The sequence below is a fragment of the Alosa alosa genome, chromosome 13 (assembly GCF_017589495.1).
Source record: "Alosa alosa isolate M-15738 ecotype Scorff River chromosome 13, AALO_Geno_1.1, whole genome shotgun sequence".
Taxonomy (NCBI): Eukaryota; Metazoa; Chordata; class Actinopteri; order Clupeiformes; family Clupeidae; genus Alosa; species Alosa alosa.
The window spans coordinates 26,966,417-26,989,287 of NC_063201.1; the positions used below are offsets into that span (position 1 = coordinate 26,966,417).

A 22,871-nucleotide genomic window follows, 5' to 3' on the forward strand; every position below is an offset into this window, starting at 1 on the left:
GTCAGAGGATTCATGTGATTTAAACTGGCATATCTTACATAGACAGTGTTGCAGAACTGTTTGGATTTACATACAAGTTGGTTCAATATTGCAAATAACTCATCTATATTATATTTTATCACGTCTGCTCACGGACCACTTGGGATAGCTTGCGGACCACCAGTGGTCCCCGGACCACACTTTGAGAAACACTGCTTTAGAGGCAGAATCTTCCTAGTTATCAATGTCTGTTATCACAGTGGATTAGCCTCATCCAGTGTTAGTCAACAGGAGTGACCGTTGCATTCAGTTAAATATAATAGGCCTACACTATGAGAAGTGTCTGCTATGGTAATTGAAAATAGGTGTGTTTTACTTGCACCAATAACTGAATTATTGGCAACAATCTAAGCAGGGATCAGGCACCAATATATCAACCTGGCATCCGTTATCAGCCTTGTTGATGGATATCTGCAAATGTATGACATTTACCTATTCTTACCTATCTATTATCTACATCAGTTCTGCACTAGCCTAATGTTGTGTTATGTGCGGACTGGGGCATTCAGAGAATTTCGAAATGGTTCAGTGGCTTTTTTTAATGGTCATTTTTGTTTTCAATTAAATGGTATAATTAACATCAAGTAAACAAATGAGTAGAAAAACACTGGAATTAGCATTGGTTATCAGTTATCTGCCAAAAGGTTGTTTTAAACATCAGTATCGTCCCAGAATTTCACAATCGGTGCATCCCTAATTCTAAGTAGGCCACATCTACTTGATTTGTGTCTGTTTAATCGTAAGCCTAGACATGTCCTTTTACTTTATGGAATTTGGACAGAACACACTGATTGGAATAAATTGTTTTGGAGTGCTGAGTTGTCAGATTCAGAGTGCCTTGCTACTTGTGTCTGTCCTGCTCAAGGGCCTTCTGTCTGAGTGAGGGAGGGCAGTGATCACTCAATCAGAAGATAATGAACTCATCCTAGAGAACCCTAGAGGAACTGTCAGGAATTTGAGGACACACTGCTCTCTCTCTTTCTCTCTCTTTCTCTCTCTGTTCCTCTCTCTGTTCCTCTCAGCATCATTACGTCCTTTTCTTCTGTTGGGTCGAGGGAGAGAAATGTGATACTGAGAGCAAGCCTCAGAACATGATGGCATGTTCTAGAACTTTCGCATGAGTCTGTATTGTCTTTGAGTTTTGTACCTATGTAAAATTGTATTCAGAAAGATGGTCTGCTACCCTAGCACAGCTGCTGGAGTCACTGTCAGTGTTCCAGAAACTGTTACTGGTACACAGTCCCGCTGAGGTCCCTACACTTCTGCTTGTGTAACTGCCACACAGTCGTTGGCAGTGGTTAAACAGATGTTCCGCCTTGGCACAGACTCCTCTGGCCTGTGCAGAGAAATCACCACGCAGGTTTTGCCATGATATCACCACAGTCACAGTGACAGTGACCAGTGCTCCAGCATTAGACAGATTTGGCACCAGTCCCTGGAATACCCCCCCCCCCCCCCCCCCCCCCCCCCCCCACACACACACACACACACACACACAGAGAAGTTCTGGAATGGCAGGGTCAGCTTGCTGCCGAATGCTGTCAACGTTGTGGTGACCTTTATTTCCCACAATTAATTTTGTTCTGCTCCCTCCCACTCTCTCCATCGTCAGACGCAGAGTTACTCATGTCTAACTTTAGCGGGCTGATTATGTGTGTTGCTATTTTAGGAGCCAAAGGCGATTCTAATTCTTGGTCTCTGCCTGAAGAGAAGGGCTTGCTCATGCCTTAGTTAGCAGCTCTTCTGCCTCTCTGTCTGGCGAGGCAGTGCTCCAGTAAGTCCTATCGCTCAGCTCCAGGGATATCAGGAGGATATGGCACTTCCTGGAGAAAATGCTGGTTTAAGCTCCGGAGAGATGCTGCATTGACAACCAGTGATCCTCTCCCCTCCCCTCTGCGGTCCCTGACCTCATCTCCAATCATTCCTTTTGAGTGACTTAGAGTTTGTTTGGAGGTTCTAGTACTAGCATGAGTAATTAAACTTATATTGTGCGATTTGAAAATGCTAGCAGCTATAAACTATGCATTTCCTTACTTGGTGTAAACACTTTTGTTAAAATGCAAGAAACTGAAGCCTGACACCAGTGAGCGAGTAAGGGCAGATTCGACACAAGCAACATGATCTCATAGAGCTAGGCATGATGGGTGTGGCATGAACTTGTGTAGCAAAATTTGTTGACCAATTTTTTTTGTAATGAGTGAGCACTGAGCCATGTGATTCTGATGGGGGCACATTGTCCATTTAGTTTGCGTAGACTATGAGTGGGCTCTTCAAAACATGCTCCAGTCAACTGCCGATCAGTCAGGCTCTACCACAGACACACCATTGTGATCTCTTCTAACGACTTTCATTACATCAGTGTTCAGTGAGTTATGACTGAGTTACGACACAGTCTGTGCATGGGATGTGTGGTTATATTTTTAATCCCTGACACCACTCTGTTGGTAGGCTTGTGAACTCCTTCATCCTTCGTAATTCTGCATCATATCCTCTTAAGGCAGAAGGCAAAGTTGGGGAGTTAAAAAGTAGGACAGCGGCACTGCAGCAAAAAAGATCTCTTCCCTCCAGACTGTGTGGTCTATTGCTTCCCCTCTGTCTGTGCTGCGGTCTGTTCCTTCCCCTCTGTCTGTGGCTCGTCTTATGTCACTGCAGCAGCTGGGGCCCTGGCCCTGGGGAGGCCTCTGCCGAGGAGGAAGAGGAGGAAGAGTAGCGCGAGAGGGGGATGTGAAAGTGAGATGCGGGGGAAACGGGGGGGGGGGGGGATGAGGAAGAGGGACCAGAGGAAGTGAAGGAGCTGAAAAGAAGGATGGACAAGCGAGAGAGAACATAATATTGTGCTGAAAAAGCAAAGGAGGATGGACAGGAGCTAAACAGAGCATGAGGAGGAGAGGAGAATATAGAATGGGAAACGGAGATGGAGTGGGAAAAGAGATAGATGATAGATATTGAAAAGAATATTGAAAAATTGAAGCAACAGAAGGGGTAATGACGCAGAGCAATTCAGTAGAAGAATCTCAGAGAATGACAGGGAACAGTGGAGAGGGCAGTGCAGGGCTGGCGAGGGCACCGTGTGATGATTGGAGCTCTTTGTGTTGCTGCTGTGTTTGCTGGGGCCAGGGAGAGTCGGGTGAGTCGCGTGGCTCGCCCTCAGCAAGGGTGGGATGCCAGTGGCCTCTCTCTCTCTCTCTCTCTCTCTCTCTCTCTCTCGCTCTCGCTCTCGGCTCTCTCTCTCTCTCTCTCTCGGAGCAGAGTGCATTCCTCTCGCCCTCTCACCAGCAGACTGGCCTCAGCTTGGCCCCTCCTCAAGAGCCATTTCAGGACAAGAGCACACACACACACACACACACACACACGGACGCTGTCTTCCTCTTCCTCCATCCTTCTATCCCTTGTTCCTTTCATGCACGCAGGCACAGCGTCCTTCGTCTCCCTGCCCATCATGCGCACACGGCCATGTTTGGTCAGAGTGGTGCCGATTCACTCGGGGCTGTTTTTGTTTCCCACCGCAGCACGCAGATAAATATTTATTAATAAATGCCAGATTCAGTGTGGACATTAATGCCTTGCTCAGGGCTCATGCTTATCTCCACTCATCTCTTCCGTACTTCCCCACCTCCTCTCTCTCTCTCTCTCTCTCTCTCTCTCTCTCTCTCTCTCTCTCTCTCTCTCTCTCTCCTCTCTCTCTCTCTCTCTCTCTCTCTCTCTCTCCCTCTCTCTCTCTCCCTCTCTCTCTCTCTCCTCTCTCTCTCTCTCCTCTCTCTCTCTCTCTCTCTCCTCTCTCTCTCTCTCTCTCTCTCTCTCTCTCTCTCTCTCCCTCTCTATCTCCCTCTATCTCTCTCTCTATATATCTCTCTCTCCCTCTCTCTCTCTCTCTATCTCTCTCTCTCTCCCTCTCTCTCTCTCTCTCTCTCTCTCTCTCTCTCCCTCTCTCTCTCTCCCTCTCTCTCTCTCTCTCTCCCTCTCTCTCCCTCTTGTATGCCCTGTTTTTTATTTCCCCTCTTTATTCCCTCTCTATCTCCACTCATCTCTTCCGTACACTTTTTTTCTTTTCTTACACATCTACTCCCTCTCTACTTCCCCCACCTCCTCTCCCCCTCTCTTTCTCTCTTTTAATCCCTCTTTTATTTCCCCTCGTTCTCCCCTCTTTTTTTGTCCACCTCTGCAGGTCTTCTCCCATGTGCTCATTTGCTCACTAGGGGTGGGCGATATGGACAAAAAATAATATCTCGATATTTTTTGTGATTTTGACGATAACGATAATTAGTCTATCCTTTAAAAAATTGTTTTTGTTAAAGTCTGAGTTACTTTACAGCTAATTATTTATAGCATATAATAATAATAATAATAATAATAGCATCATTACAATAATAACCAATAACCTAACCTGCGACTTTTTAACCAAATCAACCAATGCATTGTCACTCTGACACATTTCCAATTCAGCCCCCACTTGTGTGTGTGGCAATGACATGGTCTAGCCAGCTACATTAGAGAAGATGAATAGGTCTAACAGTTTCCCAAGAGAAAGTCCTAAGCTGAAGTTCCTTTCAAACCTTTACATAGGATTCACTGTAAAACTAAGAGCAGACCAACAGAGTAGCCTACATCTCAGTTATTTCCTTCTATGTTTTGTTTTAGAGCTATCACGTAGGTTAGCATTCCAAGTTATAGAAACTAATGCGCTAGCTTATGGCTAATGTATATGAGAAATCCCATAGAGATGCTAACGGTTAGCATAACTGGTAAACGTAGATATTTAGAGCGAACTTCAGTCCATTTACAAAAGAGTTACATGAGAATAGTTATTTGTTTACAACTGACTATTAAAATACTCAAAGGCTAATGTTTTCTCTCCATATAATACCGTGTAGGAAAAAACGTGACTGTCTCATCAATGCTACTTGAACAGAAGTAGCCGCATAAAATCCCAAGTAGGCTGCTCTCCCTGCACAAAGTTAACATTAGGCTGCGTGGGACTAGTGATCACGTGACACTTGCTCTGCTGCACTTCTCCCGCAAAGCCTACCTCCTGGGAATGTATGAGTCTTCAGTGCGTGATTTCGAGTGTTTTTTCCCCAAAAGTAATTTAAATACTCAATAATGTCAATCTGTACATCGTTAAAACAACAATCACGATATTATCGCAGACGATATATATCGCCCACCCCTAATTTGCTCACTATGCACTCTTTGGCCCTGAGTGGAGGTGAATGGCCAAGATAATGAGCTGTATTGATTTATAGATAGTGGGTGGCCAAGACAATGAGCTGTATTGATTTATAGGAGGTGGGTGAGCACTAATAGTTACAGGAAGTGCACCGTGGTCACTGGTCCCCAGGAGTCAGCTTCAGCTTGCACCCCCCCCCCCCACACACACACACACACACACACCATCCTTTACACACTTAAACATGTGAGAGAGAGTAAGAGGATGCAGTGCAGTGGCAGGGTTTATTGCAGTCTTTTATTTTATGCTGTTCTGCGGTAAACACTTCCTAGCTCTGCTGCGCTTGGCAGAAGTGTCTCCTTCTAACTACTCAAGAGAGCAGCTCACTGCAGTGCTCACAGCGATGCTTATCCTACACCGGCAGCTTATGTAATATGGCCTATAGCCGACACAGACACCGACACATACATGCGCACTCAAGCCTCTTATACATACGTACACACATACACACAAACGCACACACACACACGCTTACGGGAACATGGGATGGGCTACGTTGCCTGAGCAGAACTGGGTTAAGACTCAGCAATCCTTCAGACCCCAACCCCGCCCCCCTTCCCCTCCCTGATGTGGCCATCGCTCGCTCACCGCGAGGCGTTATGTAATCCACCCCACCCCCACCCCCACCCCCACCCTCACCCAGCTCTGATCTAACATGATTAGCGAGCCAATGCCCCATTCACACACCTGTATTTGCTTTTCTGTCGAGATCTGCTTGCTTTGAGTGTGTAATGGTTGTTTGAAGCATCAGACAAATGTAAGCTGATAGCGTTGCCCCCGATCACAAAACAATGGATGGAGTGTGTTTAGTGGCGGGCACAGGTGATTGGACAGATGAAGGCTGTGGAGAGAGCTGATTGGGTGTTGGGCGTGAGGGGGTGGGGCTGAAGCGTGCTGTTTGTTGATTCAGGCTGTGTTGTCCTCTCATCTCTCTATCTGACCTCTAGTGCACTGGGACACAATGTGTGCTCACCGACAGGATTTGGTTTTCTGGCACACACATGCCGCCGGCTGCCTTTTTTTCTGGTACTCGCTCGCTCACCTCTCCTTTCTCTTCACTCTTGCTCCAACACACACACACACACACACACAGGTTCTGTCTTTTTCAGACTTTCTCAGACTGTCTCTCTTCTCTCTCTCTCTCTCTCTCTCTCTCTCTCTCTCTCTTGGACACACACAGACACACACAACACAACACAACACAACACAACACAACACAACACAACACAACACAATACACATACACACACGCATTCACACAGAAATACGTCTGAGCAGTGAAGTAGAGGGTTCACAGACACAGACCAGAGACGCAGTGGAAAATGGCACGGGTCACACAACTCGAGGAGTTGGCTGCTTTGCCAATCACAAGGCCAGTAACGTCCTGTCCTGTCAGGCGAGGCGAGGCATCAGGTGCAGCGCAGCAGCAGCTGCCTATGAGTCCCGTTAGTCCTGCCCCGTCTGCCACCACCTGGCCACAACCCGGCCCCGAGTAGCTCACCGTCCAGAAGACCACGCACGTTGTTGCTGTAGACCTGTTGTCTGCCCTCTGGTCCACTTGCTTTTGCCCGTCTTAGTGGCAGGCAATCTTGAGCTCATTATAGGCTCTCTCTGAGGTCTGTTAGGAGTTTTAAGGGATGTGTTATTTATTCACATAGAGGTAATATTCACTGTTTCACATAGACACTAGCATTGCATTGTTTAAAAAAACATGAGAAATTGGTTGTGTGTGTTCTTGCTATGAGACGTAAAACTGAGTTAGAAAACTACCTTGCAGCTTGCTCAATGCAGCAAGCAGAGTTGCATTAGAGCATTAGTTTCGTTATCGAAAGTGCCAGTGGAAGCAATTAAATGGTAGTAGCAGCGCCAGCGAGCACCAAAGAATTGCAAATTGCAGAAAAATTTGTAAATTTATACAGCAAAGGTACATTGATTCCTTACTGCCCATGTGGTTTATTATAATTTTTGTAAAGGTTATCGGCATAGTAGGAAGTAACATTAGGAATCTCTGAACTTTTGAAATCATTGGTCCAGCCCATTAGGATGCTATGATTGGAAACATTTCCCAATAGACGTTCCAATAGGCGTTCCAGACTCTTAATTAATTGAAAGAGTCCAGTGATACCAGGCCATCGTTCCATAGAGGAACAATTGAGGTCAAATGCCAGAAGGTGAAAAAAAGCATCTCTGTGTGAACGCCGCTTTAGTCTCTCCATCTGCACACACACACACACACACACACACACACACACACACACACACCCTTCCACCTCCGCCGCTGCTTCTCCGCTGTCTCTGACCAGAGCACAACAACGGCGCATGGCACAGCGGAACACAATGGCCGCGACCGCTCTGACCTCGGCTGTCTGTCCATGGCCATCCCCAGCTTCTCAAAGCGGCCCACGTATTGACAGCGGCCGTGGCACACATTATGTAAGTGGACAAAAGCCTGGTCTGCCTGTGCAGAAAATCTGTGCCTTCCTGCTGCCTGAACTGAACTCTATTGTTGTGTGGCCGAGGTGGGCTGCACGGGCTACTCTGCTCACAGCTTGTGTGGACACTGGACAAATGCCGTCACGGTGGTCCTCAACACTGGAGACAACACACTGCCCCATGACGCATGACAAAGCAGTGTATGTGTGTATAGCGTTTGTTTGGTTTTGTTTTGTATGTTTTTGTTTGTAGTTGTGGTATTTTAGGCCAAGTCTTGGTTTGGTCTTTGGTTGCTGGCTTGAAGCCCTGACCACTTCCAGAGCCTCGTTCTCGCTGTGGCGTGTCTCTCCACGAACACATGATCGCCGTTCCTCTGCAACTACAGGGTTCTTTTGTGCGGCTCCTCTCCTCTCCTCTGGGATTGTTTCAGATGTGTGCTTGTCACTCCACGTGCAGCCTCAGCACTCTTTCCTTTAGTCGCCAGAGGCGTGAAGGGCAGTAGCAGTGTGATCCTGTGTCTAATGTAGCGATAGGCCGACTAATCAGGCCGATTTTTGCTGATTAACTAAGAAAAACCCATATCTGTCAACCTCTTGAATGTCCAAGTGTACTCCTGCAGACACTGTCTGCACAGTGTGTGGTGGTTAGTATGACTAAACTCTGTCATAAGCATAGTCCATGCAGCACCAACATTTTGTGTCTGCATAGACGTGTGTGTGTGTGTGTGTTGACTGTGCGTGGACATGCAACTGGCTCAGTGTTGATGGAAAACGTACAATATTTATGCCTTTTAATTTAGTAAATGCTTTAAAGTTTAAAGCATAAAGTTTAAATGATGCACATCAATTGAGAGGATTTGTACACCTAGTGTCTGATCAACTGTTTTACACGATTTTTTGGGCTAACCTGTAAATAATTTCCTCAGTTTGACAATCGACAGTCCGTGTTGAAATCTTAAATGTCTACACGACTTCAGAGCACAGAAATATCCATAGTGATTGTACGTTCAGAATGCGGTCTCCCACCAATCAGTGGTCGGAGCGCCAGTAAACATTTGTTTAGAATATCAGTCTGCGGCCCCAGCTGTGGCGCAACTGGCTGGGGCACCTGCACCGTATGCCGGCGACCCAGGTTCGATTCCCGCACCGTGGCCCTTTCCGGATCCCACCCCGACTCTCTCTCCCACTCGCTTCCTGTCATTCTCTACTGTCCTATCAAAATTAAAGGCACAAAAAGCCCAAAAATATATATATATATAAAAAAAGCCAGGGGTGGAACCATTTTTCAAGCAAGAGTGTTCACATTATTGTGGGCCACGACAATTTTTCAAATTCATATTAGTGTTGCGAGATTCGCTCAAAGCGTCAATGTTAGCATATTTTAATAAAAAATACTTTCATATGCGAAACTGGAGTGGCGTTAGGGGTGGCAAGACATTGTTTTGGGGTGGCAGTTATGCTAAGCGACTTGCAGGACAGATGCCGGTGTTTGTCCCCTGGGAATACAACTACAAGTTGATATGGCACGTTGATAAACTGAGTTTTGTTCAGCCGAGATCAGACCCTGCACTTGACCCCAAGTTTCTCTCGGGACAATGTAATCCCTTGTAATATAGTTGACATATATAAGTCGCTTTGGACAACAGTGTCTGCTAAATGAATACATGTAATAGACCTATTTTCAAAAAGCCTTTAGTCATTGCTGTACTTTTTTTAAAACTTTGACTGAGAGCTTGGCTTTGTGTGCTGACTGACGTGTCCATAACAATAAAATGAGTAAATTGGCTGAGCCAAAGAGACCTGTCATGTTAGCCACAGGTCCCGGTGTGTTTGAGTGGGAGAAATTTGGACAGCAAGTCTGCTTTTGTAATCAGATACTAAATCACTGATATGTACCTGTAGCCATGTATAGGTTTTATCATCTTTGTGATAGTGCTATGCATATGCTGACTACATTAGAGATGTTCTAAGACACATGTGCCATGAGAAGACACACATCATGTAATACAGTTTTATGATAATTTCCTTTGCCGCAGGACAGTGTTTCATGCAAGTTAAAAGAAACAAGAAATTTTGCAAAATCAATGTATAAGCCGCGGCTAATAGTTGGGAAATTACGGGTACTTTTGAGATACAAATGAGCCTGTCTCTTTAGATGTCCGCAGACAGTGCTCCGCGCAACATCACGTGTAGCCTACCTGCACCCTAAGATGTGAAGAGGGTGGAGTGGCTGTGTGGGGAGACAGCCCCCTCTTGTCTGTGTGCTAGACCTCTGCTCGCTTTGCACCCAAAACCCCTACGGCTCGTCCAGTCAGTTCTGAGTTCTGACCGCTGGCATCCACTCGCAGCTCCTGCTGAGGCTCACAGGCCAATCGGAGCACTGCAAGGGGAGGGGTGCGGGGCAGGGACAGGAGTCGGCCTACTTCCACAGCATCCAGAGAGAGAGAGAGAGAGAGAGAGAGGTTGCTGTCAGAGTGTGTGTGTGTGTGTGTGTGTGTGTGTGTGTGTATGCGCTCAACCTGCAGGAGAAAGTAAGCTGACTCATACCTCTGGAGCCGTGCTGTGCTCTGAAACTGTGGTAGTGTAGCCAATGCTGCCGGCTGTTTGTTTCACAACTTACGTCTCTCAGGCTGAAGTAAGCACTCCATTGCCACAGCGAGGGTCTTTCTCTAAACATTATGTTTGCCTGTGACATTAAATCGCAGGGACTATTTACCTGTCCCAGAGTTGTCTTGACAAATCACTACTCCAGAAGTAGTTCCAGGAATGTCATCCTATAACTCTCAAGGGGGAGGATTTCGTGGCTTTTGTTGCCTCACTCACAGTTTCTTTTGATGCTCAGCCTGTTTGTTATGATGATGGGACACTAGCAGCTTGTTAAGGAGACATGGGGGGAAGTGAGGCCCGTGAACAGATTCCTGAGCTCTGTAGGGTTAAAAATGCATCACTCGGGGCCTACACTCTCGGATCACTTATTGGGTCTGGGACTAGGGATGTAACGGCACACAGAAATCACGATTCGGTATGTACATTGAAGTCATGGTTCGGTTAATTTTCGGTACAATAACCCTTTAAGTGCTGCTAGCCTAACATTAACTGACAATATTGCTGATTCTCAACACCTAAGCAGGAGCAGTATTTTGAAAAAGTGTCAAATGCCTTTATTAATTAACTGAACTGACATATGGTCCGCCACTTGATATGTTTGTGTGGGAACTCAAATTTGAAACATGGTCAGTACGCAACTACTACAAAAGCCTACTGTTCACTACTGTTTAAGACTCCAGTTGGTACATTCAGTATAGAACCTAATGTCCTAATGTCCTGTTCGGTGTGAATACTTGTACCTTTACAGCCCTATCTGGGACACAAGCGGCATGTCTTTGTGTGGTGGGAGGAGGGGAGAGGGATAGAGAGGAGGAAAGAGAGAAATGGAGGGAGAGAGAGAGAGGGAGCGAATGGAAGGAAAAGAATTCTGAGGGAGAGAGCCCATGACTCATTCGGCTTTCTGAAAAGTTGGTTGAGTCAGAGGGGCAGTGGTGGCAGGAGGAGGAGTTGAAAGGATGGGATGAGGGCGATTTTGATTCGGACTCAGTGGTGGTGGCAGCAGCAGTAGTCGCAGGGGGAGGAGGTGGAGGAGGAGGAGGAGGAGGAGGAGGAGTTGAAGATTGGATGAGGCCGATGTTGATGTTAGCTGCATTCAGACCTACGTGTAAGACCGGAGGTTCTACGGATGTTAAACGGCTGGGCCTTATATCTGAACAACATAAACGGTCATTTGGAAGTCCGAACTTAGCCGGATGTTCTACTGCTCCCCTCCTAGTATTTTTGGCGGACATTATGTAAATGAGCTGTGTCTGAACGAAGCGAAGAACATGTGGAGATTCTGTTCATCAACCACATTCAACCTGTTCAACCACACAGAGATCCTGTTAATGTGCGTCGGTGTCTTTCACACATATGACCGCATAATGTCAGCATGTTAGCATCATGTCTGAATCACCTAAAGGGTCGGACCTCCATTTGACAAAGCTCTGCATATACTCCGCTGGTTATATCTGAAAGCAGCTATAGACTCTGGCTAAGTACACTTCCAGTATGCTCACAGCAATCCAAACTTTTCTCACAAGGAGTTCCCCGCCGGTGGAACAAACTACCAGTTCCTACCAGAGCAGGGACGTTCCTCGCTATCTTCAGAAACCTCCCGAAGACCCAAGTCTTCAGAGAGTACCTCCTCTCCTAGCACTACTACCCACTGGACATGCTTAATCTACACATACCACACCCTTGTTTATTCTGTCCATCCCTGCTTCTTCTCTTGACTTAACCTCGCTTCTATGTGAGTAGTACTTATTGCTGCACTAACATGTGTCCTAGTCACACTATACCAGTGGTCCTCAAACTTTTTCTGTCATTTCCCACTTTGGAAGTGGGGAATTTTTAAAGCCCCACTTGATCCCATTTCCCACTTTGGAAGTGGGGAATTTTTAAAGCTCCACTTGATCCCATCAACCCGGCAAAATGGTAACGTTAAAAGAACCGTATGTAAGATTGTGGTCAAAACTGGAACTGCAATCACTTTCAAATTACTGTAGAGCGGTGTATCCCCTTCCCCTCCCCTCTGATTGGCAGAGCTGGCAACCCAGATGCCGAAACACTACTGACTTTGTGATTAGTAGATAGGTGGAGGGTGGCAACATCAGTTGAGGGCTGCAACTTTACTTTTTTAAATGACAATATCCTGGCCGGACTACTGTTGTCAGTGATATAAGTATTTTAAAATGAACATGATTTCTTAATATCTAGTGACATGTCAGCGCCATTTTATGATTCATTGAAATACATTTCTTACATACGGTTCCTTTAAAATATATATATATATATATATTTTTGCGTTTTAGTTCCATGTTACATTTCCCGTCTCGGTCCGCTGGATCAGATGTTATTTGAATTCGTGTCAGTGTGTTTATGACTTGTATGTTTGTGCGTGGCTATTTTGTTTTGAATATATGATCTTCCTTGTCAAAAAAGAAAGGTATTATTAAAGATGGGCACAAAAAAACAAATGTCCCCCTACCCATCACGCCCCACCTGTCATGTCTCTATTCCCCACTAGTGGGGCCCAGCCCACACTTTGAGAACCACTGCACTATACCTTGATGGTTTCCTTTTTTGTGAGTCACGTTGGATATTAAAAGCATCAGCAATATGTCCAAATGTAAATGTAGAAGGTGTATGTGTTGGTAAGGCAGACCGCCTCTCAGCATTTTTTACATGTCATTTAGGCTAGACCAGAGTTGACTCTACTGAACAGAGCCATTTCTACTTCAATGGTGATGCAGAATATTTTTTTAGTTGTAAATGACAACCTATACAGGGCATGATCGAAATGTGATTTGTTTTCTTGGCTCTTTCTTTTGGACTAATTGTGTTGTCATAGCATCGCATATGACCCTAGCCCTGTTGCTGTTCACCATGGTAATATTGTTGCTTCTCTGAGTCAATATTGACACCTAGATGACACCTTATCAGTGTTTCCATAGCAGCTTGTGATTGGGAAGTGGCAATGTGTGTGTGTGTGTGTGTGTGTGTGTGTGTGTGTGTGTGTGTGTGTGTGTGTGTGTGTGTGTGTGTGTATGTGTGTGTGTGAGAGAGAAAGAGTGTGGGTGGCTACTGCCTGACTGCACCGTTCATGATCTCACCTTTCATCTCGTCCTTCCAGTGCCTTCCGTGGGCTGAACAGAAGGTCCACTGTGCTAAGCTCCCACGCGCCACGGAGACACATGGCAAAGGGGGCAGAGGAACTGTTCTGACCCGCCACATAGCCACTGGAGTGTTTGATTGGCTAGGCTGTGACACACACACACACACAAAAATACACATACACAGCCGTGGGCACCTCCATCTCTCTGTGTTAGATAGAAATAGGCCTATACTTGCAGCAGCAGTGTCAGTCATTCAAAGGACCACCATGAAGTGCTTCCTCCAGGTGGATCGGGCCTTGGGCTTTGTAAAGCCACTTGAGTCAATGTCAGTTGACAGTTAACGGTGCTGTAATGTTAATGGATTAAAGAGATACCGAATGAAACTCGTTGGACAGGAATTATTTCCAGGCATGTTGTTCCGCTTGCGTGATGCTGTTTCACTGCCTTCCACTGAGCGAGGCCCTCGCCCGGGCGGCAGCACAACAGCCCTGAGCCTCGCCTCACAACACACAGCAGCCCCAGTCATGAGATAACCGTGTGACCTGTAAGGGTCAGTGAATTCCAATGATGGGCAGAATGCTAATGTACTGTTCCAGACGCTCTTATTGGGGTCAAAGGCATGTGGACTTGCGTGTGTCTGGATGTAGACACGGTTTGTCGTGTTTGTGTGTGTTGTGTGTGTGTTGTGTGTGTGTGTGTGTGTGTGTGTGTGTGTGTGTCCTGCATCGACCGTTTCTATGTTTTTTGTGTGTGTGTGTGTGTGTGTGTGTGTGTGTCTGTCTGCGAGTGTGTTCTATTACGAGTATTTATTTCTGTTGCTGTAGAATAACGAGGTTACCTGCACTCTTTTGTAGCCGTTAGTGGACCAGGAAACTCCCCACTCATATTGTGTTTCCCTCTTCTCTTTATCTCTTTTTCCAGGTGTGGCTGTAAAGGGAGGCCCCTTTGAAGACCCAGCGTGTGTGTGTGTGTGTGTGTGTGTGTGTGTGTGTGTGTGTGTGTGCGCGTATGTGGGTGTGTGTGTCTTACATTTCTCTCCCCTGATGCCGCCTGCCACATTGTAAATTCATGATCACATGACTTTGGATATGGACGCAGTCCTGTCCGACTTTGTCCGTTCTACTGGAGCTGAACCAGGATTGGCCCGAGACCTACTAGAAGGTAGTCCTCTCTCTCTCCCTGGAGCACAAGCTCTTTCTATTCCTCCTTCCTCTCTTCTGTCCCATCCCTCCCCCTCTCTTCTCCTCTCTTCCTCTTCCTCTCCCTCCCCTGTCTGTTCTCCTTTCATCCGTTCTCACACAATTGTTGTTAATAGAGAGAGCGCTCGGTGCTCGGGGCCATCCGTATCTCTGGCTGTGCAGAGGGGCCGTGCGTAAACGCTGCTGTGAAGCTCCAGCCCAGCCTAGCTCAGAGCTCAGCCGGTTTGCGCGGCCTCTCAGCCAACGCTGCTAGTTAGGTAATCCATACGCAGTGAGGTAAAGTCGGGACACTGTTCGCTGCCCACCCTTTTTTTCCGGTTGCCTAGCAACACGCCTTGCAGATAAAGCAATATAGGTTAAAAATGTATTGTCCTGCTAACGTGGCGGCCTTCCCTGACCAGTACAACAGAAACCGGTGGATTCGTTTTAATGTTGCCGGCGAAACTGAGTCAGCAGCCGCTGGTGAAGATAAGCAATTGTGCCGCTGTTGGTTCACTGTCAAGCCATGACTGATTAGCAGCCATGAATTTCCCCCTGGATTCCCCAGAAGAGAGGCTTGGGTTTGTTTGTTTGCTGTTGTTCTTTGACTCCTTGATCTAATATGACCCTAACGCATCCGTTATGCCCCTGCAGGCAAGAACTGGGATCTGACCGCTGCCCTCAGCGACTTTGAGCAGCTGAGGCAGGTGCACACGGACACCTTGACATATTCATTTGTGGAAGAGAGGGACTACCCTCCCCCCGAAAAGGAGGTGGCTCGAGTGAGCCGTCCGCTCCTGCACCGGCAGGATGAGGTGGTGCAAGGTATGCTTGTTCGCTTGCTCATCCGCTCGCTCGGTATAGGTCACTGCACATTGACATTGGAGCTGCACACCGGCAGAGCACTACACTCATGACCTTTGCTATCTCTGCAAAACCAGAAATGTTTATATCCCAGTTTTGATAGAAGACTTCATAGTATTGTGTGATAGCTTTACATTATAATGGCTATGACTTTAGTATGGCTATGATATTGTAAGTATTTATTAGAATAAATGTAGATTAGGGACTGTTCGTTATTTATTGAAGGCGCCACCGGAGGGATTTTGAGTGCTTCAGTCAAAAGTTGCATGACCCTCCCTTGCCTGCAAGAAATTTTTCAATGACCCTCCGACAGAATTGTCAAAAAAGACATGACCCTCCCCTGCCAATTGTCACTGTCTTCGCCCGCTCTGCTTTGCGCCATGAAGACACTGATAACGTTCTATCACAAATAATCATCGAAACATACATGCCAACTTTTTCTGTGTTTATCATGTATTTGAACTTTTCTCCCGCTGTCCTGCCGTTTTAAACTGGCAGTTTATATTTTTCTGTGAAAAAAACAAATGTATTTGTTCAACTTTATGAAGCAGAATTACGCACTAGGCTACATGGAACGTAACACATTTTTGTTTGCGCAGGAGAGAGAATGACAGCGATTAACAATTTGCACTAACCAATTTGCTGGTTACCAATAAATACTATATGTTTTTGCAAACAACAAAAACAGAAAGGATGGAGACAGCAAAGCTAGAGATGGGCAAGAACAAGGTCAGTTGGTATGCTTGTCAAAACGTTAGGAGCTGGATGTGGATGAATGAAGCATTTCAGCTTTACTAATGTTAAGCATGCACACTATTTAAAGTTCCATGGTAAACTAAAAGTAAGCCAAAGGTAAATGTAGCCCTTTTAGGGCTGTATAAAGTTGGCCAAATTAATATAGGCTGTTAGGCGTGAATAAAGTAGGCTACTTTGTTGCTACAACTGCAACCCTTCCAACTTTAATGGGGACGAATGTTGACATTTTCCCGTATTTTGGGTGAGAAACCCGGGACATCTCCCTTATTGTTCAATGTTGACATGTTCAATGTTGACTGCTATGGAACGAAAGAGAAAGTAATATGGCGCCAGAAATCACATTCCCTCTAGAATCTTTGCTAGTGCCTAGATGACCCTCAGTCTCCACTGAGTCTCTACGACAGCCACAGCGCGAAGCCTTTATTTTACTCTCTAGGCTATACTGCAAAAAAGAAGGAAACGAGGGGTAAACGTGGTGTGCAGAGAGGGGTGCCCGAAGTGTCAAGACTGAGACTGAGAGCTACATGCAAATATGCACCAAACAGGCCACTTTGAAATTTTGCTGTTTTCAGTCAACAAAGATTAAATAGACATGACCCTCCCCTATTTTCCTCCGGTGGTCCATTCCATAAATACCGAACGGTCCCTTATCAACATGAAGTAGGAATAGACCTTTTCAGTTGGTTAGGTTACTCAATTTTATGACTGCCATCCATTCACTGCCTGTGCTCTTTGTAGGCAGCACAGTAACTGGGGCTCTCACCACAGTAGCCCGTGTAGGATTTGAAACTATTCCTTAAAGTTATTGCTTATTTCTCGCCCTAGACCGTCACACAGTAGTGGTCAGACATGCTGTAATGCCATTTGTGTCCGTGTGTGTGTGTGTCCGTGTGTCCTTGTGTCTGTGTGTGTGTCCGTGTGTGTGTGTGTCCGTGTGTGTGTTCAGCGGCCAACGAGAAGCGCCTCTCCAGAGGCATCTCACACGCGAGCTCCACCATCGTGTCGCTGGCGCGCTCACACGTCTCCAGCACGGGCGTAGGCAGCGGCAGTGCCGAGCCGCTCCTGGACACGCCCGTCTGCACCTTCCAGCTCCCCGACCTCACCGTCTACCGCGAGGACTTCCGGGGCTTCATCGAGCGCGACCTCATCGAGCAGTCCATGATGGTGGCACTGGAGCACGCTGGTGAGGGAGCACAATCTTCATCACTACTCTTCAGATAGAAATGCCATTGCAAATGATATGATGCACTTGCTGTCCTCGTTGTCCTGTGCTTGTTGTCACCATTTGTCTTTTGTTATGTGTCAATGTCTTGTATGTGGAGCGCTTTGGGTTGCACCCTGTGCATGTTAAATGGGCTATACAAATAAAACTGACTGGACTTGACTTAACCATACTGCCATGCTTAAGACACATAAGACCTTCGAGAGATTCGCCTGATGCAGAAAATATATAAGAAGAGGTTACAGAACCACAGTATCAGTGGATCACGAGTGTCAAATGAGAAATAAAGTAGGTCTGTCTAATGTCTACATTATAACCTATACAGCAGACAGCTACAACTGTAATGTCATGGCCTGACTCTTGCTGCTGCTGATTGTCTTTACTAGAACACAGCCATGCGGAGCATACAGGAAGGAGGAAAGTGAAAGTGTAGAGCGCTTGTCTGGTGACTGGAATAGCCAGAAAAAGCCCCAGAGCATGCAGAGAGAAGAGACAGAGTTGTGTGCTGAAGCTGAAGCTCTCTTGTGTTTTGTGCCTGCAGGGAGACTCAACTGGTGGACTCGTGTGGGTCCGGGCTGCCAGAGCCTGCTCCCGCTGGCCACTAGCGGAGATGGGAACTGCCTGCTCCACGCCGCCTCGCTGGGTGAGCTTCATTTATTTATTTGTTTATTTGTTTACCCCCCCACCCCCAGCTGCAAGACGCACCGGTGGTCCCAGGAACGTTTAAGGTGAACCCTTAGCCGGTGCCAGGTCTGGGGAGCCATGCTTGGCGCGGCTGCCAAGCGTTAAAATGCCAACCCGGAGTGACCGCGGGAAGATTAACGGCAGCTAATTAATTACAGCCAACTGCAACATTAAGCCCCATCAGAGGAATATTAATCCGTTCCTAGACGGCGTCTCATGTGGTCTGTTTTCTCCCAGTGTGCCAAACCGTGTTCCTCAGACCCGGTCACTGGATTCCACAGACCCTTTCACCCTTGGTCAGCTGTGTTTGTTCTCTTTCGCACCAAAACACAGACCAGTCTGTCTGTCGCTAGTGACTCGTGTTAGTTTTGTTTTTGTTTTTGTATTTGAACCTTTCAGTGGTCTTGATTGTGTCCTGTGCTGTGCAGGAATGTGGGGTTTCCACGACCGGGACCTGATGCTGCGGAAGGCCCTGTATGCACTGATGGACCACGGCCAGGAGAGGGAGGCACTGAGGCGCAGATGGCGCTGGCAGCAGACCATGCAGAACAAAGAGGTCAGAACTCCCAGTGCTTGTACATCACCGCGGCTCCCAGCCCTCCCTGAGGCTGGAGCAATCATGCATCATTATTAAGCTAACGTGGCTCTGCGGACATCAGAGTCCCAGCTCCCAGTCCGCATCAGTACCCGCTGATGCGGCGAGTATTAGTCAGATTATATCTTCAGCAGCACACTATAGCACCTACAGTATAGCATTAGTATTAGTCAGATTACACCTTCAACAGTACACTATAGCACCTACAGTATAGCATTAGTATTAGTCAGATTATCACACTTATATACCTTTTGGGAAACGGGTCCTTGGTTGTGTAAGTGTGTCTGTGGTGTATATTTTTTGGAAAATGGTGGTGGGTAGGTGATAGCGTACTGGTTAAGGAGCTGGACTAGCATGCAGTAGCCTGAAAAATTGTGGGTTCAATACCTGGCTTCCATCATTGTGCTCTTGAGCAAGCCACTTAACCCCAAGGTGCTTACGGGACAGTGGCCCTTGTGATATAATTGACATATGCTTCGGATATAAGCTAAAGCTAATGTAAATATATATAAACTAAATGAATAAATGTAAACGTAAATGTAAACAGGTCCTTGTTTGTGTAAGTGTGTCTGCGGCGTAATGTCAGTAACTGCCGTGACCTGCTTTGTAAAGGCCTTGGTGACGTGAGGCGCAGGTGTGAAATTGTATCTGTGTGTATCCGCGCAGTCGGGCCTGGTGTACACAGAGGAGGAGTGGCAGAAGGAGTGGAACGAGTTACTGAAGCTGGCATCCAGCGAACCCAGAATCCACTACAGCGCCAATGGCAGCAACGGGTAGGACAGCCACTGGATCAGGACCAAAATCCACATGGACAACTAGCAGTCTCTTCCATAGTTTCAACAGTCACTTGCATACTCTAACACTTGCATAGTTTCATGATCATGACAAATGCACACAAGTATTCTGTAGAGCCTGGTGGTGACAAGCCATTGCAGTTTCCATAAATTATGAATTTGGCTGGCTTAACCAGGAGAGGTTAGCTAACTCATGATGTGTGTGTGTGTGTGTGTGCATGTGCGTGTGTAGGGCGGAATCCTCAGAGGAGCCGGTGTACGAGAGTCTGGAGGAGTTCCATGTGTTTGTTCTGGCCCACGTGCTGCGAAGGCCGATCGTGGTGGTGGCCGACACCATGTTAAGGGACTCCGGCGGTGAGGGTAAGGATGACCAAAGGAGCCAACCACGATCCTGCTGGTTTGATTCTGTCAGCTTGTGTTACCTCTTTCCTATGCACAAGCAGCCAACTACTAAACACACCCTCCCTAAAACCTTCTGTTTCTTTTGCATACACCTATCTGACATTGCTAGTGTAATTACCAACAAAAAAAGTATTTCTTAGCCTGGGACTTCTCTTGTCTGTTGTTGGTGCGTTGATTATCCTGCATTAATTGTTGGCACTAGAAATGTGTAAGCTGTAAGTGCAGTTTAGCCAACTATTATTGACAAAAAATAAGTATGCATGGATTTACAGAGGCTGATGTGTTGGCCATGCCACCTATAGAAAGGCTGCAGCCGAGGTAGCTAAAGGCTAACCTGCTTTGTTCTGCTCTCCTCTCCTGCCAGCCTTTGCACCGATTCCATTTGGAGGGATTTACCTGCCCCTGGAGGTCCCAGCTAGCAAGTGCCACCGCTCGCCCCTCGTGCTGGCCTACGACCAGGCCCACTTCTCTGCCCTGGTGTCCATGGAGCAGAAGGATGGCACCAAAGAGCAAGGTAGAGTCCTCCTCAGCACCAAAGAGCAAGGTAGAGTCCTCCTCAGCATCACAGAGCAAGGTAGAGTCCTCCTCAGCACCAAAGAGCAAGGTAGAGTCCTCCTCAGCATCACAGAGCAAGGTAGAGTCCTCCTCAGCACCAAAGAGCAAGGTAGAGTCCTCCTCAGCACCAAAGAGCAAGGTAGAGTCCTCCTCAGCATCACAGAGCAAGGTAGAGTCCTCCTCAGCATCACAGGCAGGTTGCACCGGGCACCTTATTCAAAGTCCTTTTAGGCAAGTCCCTCCACTCGGCGGCCATATTGCAACGCTTTTTGGGCACTCATTGGGCATCTATTTCGGCAGAAATGCGCGTGCGCAAGGCTTCACGACACCAATCTTGCTCCAGCAGCGAGATCACAACACATGATTGGCACGATGTCTTCACAACACACCACATTATTGGCTCAATGTATTCACATGTCAACGTTTTGCCGTGGAAGGGGTGTGATATGTGTAGACAACTGCCATATTGGCTTAACAAACTAGCCCCATGCATTTCTATGGAGCATTTTTTGAGTGCTGTGTCTCCTCATTAGAAAGTCTCTGCCTTACTGAGGTGTTCCATTTGCGGAGCATCAGCTGCAATTCCCTCGGGATGTATGAAGTATCTATCTATCTATCTATCTATCTAGCTAGTTATCTAGCTAGCTAGCTAGCCTCTACTGTCATCAATGTCTACTCCTGACATGATGGTGGCGCACACATTTGAAAAGTCAGGCTAGTCTTCTAAAGCTATTTTAAACACTCCGTGAGCGGAACATGTCAGTTGCACACCCGGTGTAGCCCAGCTGTAAGATTTGATTGGATTCTGTAAATGTTTGCCCCTTGCTATTGGGGGTATTGCTAACCGACTGCCTTTACCCATAATGCCATCTGTTCTTAGTTTGATCAATAGACACAACAAGACAAATAGAATGACATTTTTTGATTGTTACACGTTACAAGTTATTGTCTTTGACTGGTTTGAACTCCAGCTGGTTTTCCTTTTGTTCATTTCCCCCCAATATGTTGTTGTGGGATGTTTCATACATAAGTCGTGTGAATAGTACTGTTCAGTTGATCTCTCTCTTATTCAGAGATTTTGTTGTTCTAGCTTCTTTCTTCTCCAACAAGAGTTCCCTGTTGTAGGAAGCCAGGTGGGAAAGGAAGGGTGAAGTGAGGGGAATGTTAGTCATGATTTCTCACCTTAACTGCTTTGCCTCTTTTGTTGTCTTTGTAGCGGTGATTCCTCTGACCGATTCAGACCATAAGATGCTGCCGCTCCACTTCGCCGTGGACCCTGGGAAGGACTGGGAATGGGGGAAGGATGACGGTGACAACGTCATGCTTGCCAGGTATAGTGGTGATCCTTCATATGTTTTACTCAGCTTGCCTTATCGTTTACCCTTTCGGCACGTTGACTCCGGCCAGAACTGTTTCGGGAGCATTGATTTTATTTGGATATTTGTTTGTTTGTTTGTTTGGTTGTTTGTTTATCTGTTTACCAGTTACTCCAAGGAAGTAAATCGAGTGAAAATCCATTAAAAAGAATGTTGATTCATTAAAGTTCTCAGTCCACTCTGCAGGGGGTGGCCCTTGTAAAATCTGGTTATCACCAACCAACCATGTTTAGCTTGCTCTCCAGATTAGTGATCCTTGACAGTCAGGGAGGATTATCAGTGAAAGCCTGCTGCGGAAGGAGCCGTCTGGAAATAGCACAGAGAAGAACAAGAGGATATTTTTAAACTTTGGCTTTTGTGCCAGGCTTTGTTTGTTGATTACAGAGCTGCAAAAGAAACGAGGCACATGGCAAAGTGGCGCTATTCTTAACAGTTTCTCAATATCCAACCTTATTATTAGGGTGGTTCATGGGAATGTCAGATCTTAGCATTGAGTACCGCTCAGTTATTTTAAAGTTTAAAACTATGCAACGAATAATTGTATTTAGAATAATGACATGAGAAATGAGATCAGGCAGTAGTAGTTGCTCTTGTACTCAAAACCATACATCCTCCAACCTATTTTGGTTTGGGCTTGATGGTTGAACAGGGATGGGTGAGCATCTTCAAATCCTTCAGTCTCCAGTGGAACATCATATCAACATAATTGAACCTGTTTCTCCTGTGTTCTCCCCTAGTGTGACCCTCTCTCTGGAAGCCAAGCTGCACCTTCTGCACAGTTACATGACCGTGACCTGGCTACCACTGCCTTGTGAGGTACAGGCCATCTTAACGATCGCATGCTTTAGATGAGGGGTCAGGGGTTACGGTTAATGGTGTTGAGGGAAACCTCTTTTCAGGATACTCTCAGTCCGATGTAGAGATTATGGAAAAAAACAAGCTATACATTGGCATGCATGATGCAGTTTACAATATAATCCTGCATGTATTTACTGTACTACAGTGACCATAGTTACATGGTATATGGATTTTCCTCATGATT

The 22,871-nt window shown here is 46.5% G+C and overlaps 1 protein-coding gene across 1 annotated transcript in view; it reads left to right on the forward strand.

The window, feature by feature from the left end:
- Nucleotides 1-22,871, forward strand: part of otud7b (OTU deubiquitinase 7B) — a 38,524-nt gene that overhangs the window by 9,569 nt on the left and 6,084 nt on the right. The window contains exons 2-11 of the mRNA XM_048260575.1: nt 14,325-14,564; nt 15,236-15,406; nt 17,148-17,384; nt 17,965-18,066; nt 18,536-18,663; nt 19,369-19,475; nt 19,729-19,856; nt 20,263-20,412; nt 21,670-21,784; nt 22,567-22,645. Of these exons, the coding sequence (XP_048116532.1) occupies nt 14,480-14,564; nt 15,236-15,406; nt 17,148-17,384; nt 17,965-18,066; nt 18,536-18,663; nt 19,369-19,475; nt 19,729-19,856; nt 20,263-20,412; nt 21,670-21,784; nt 22,567-22,645 (1,302 nt within the window). The 5' untranslated portion in view covers nt 14,325-14,479. The remainder of the gene's footprint in view (nt 1-14,324; nt 14,565-15,235; nt 15,407-17,147; nt 17,385-17,964; nt 18,067-18,535; nt 18,664-19,368; nt 19,476-19,728; nt 19,857-20,262; nt 20,413-21,669; nt 21,785-22,566; nt 22,646-22,871) is intronic.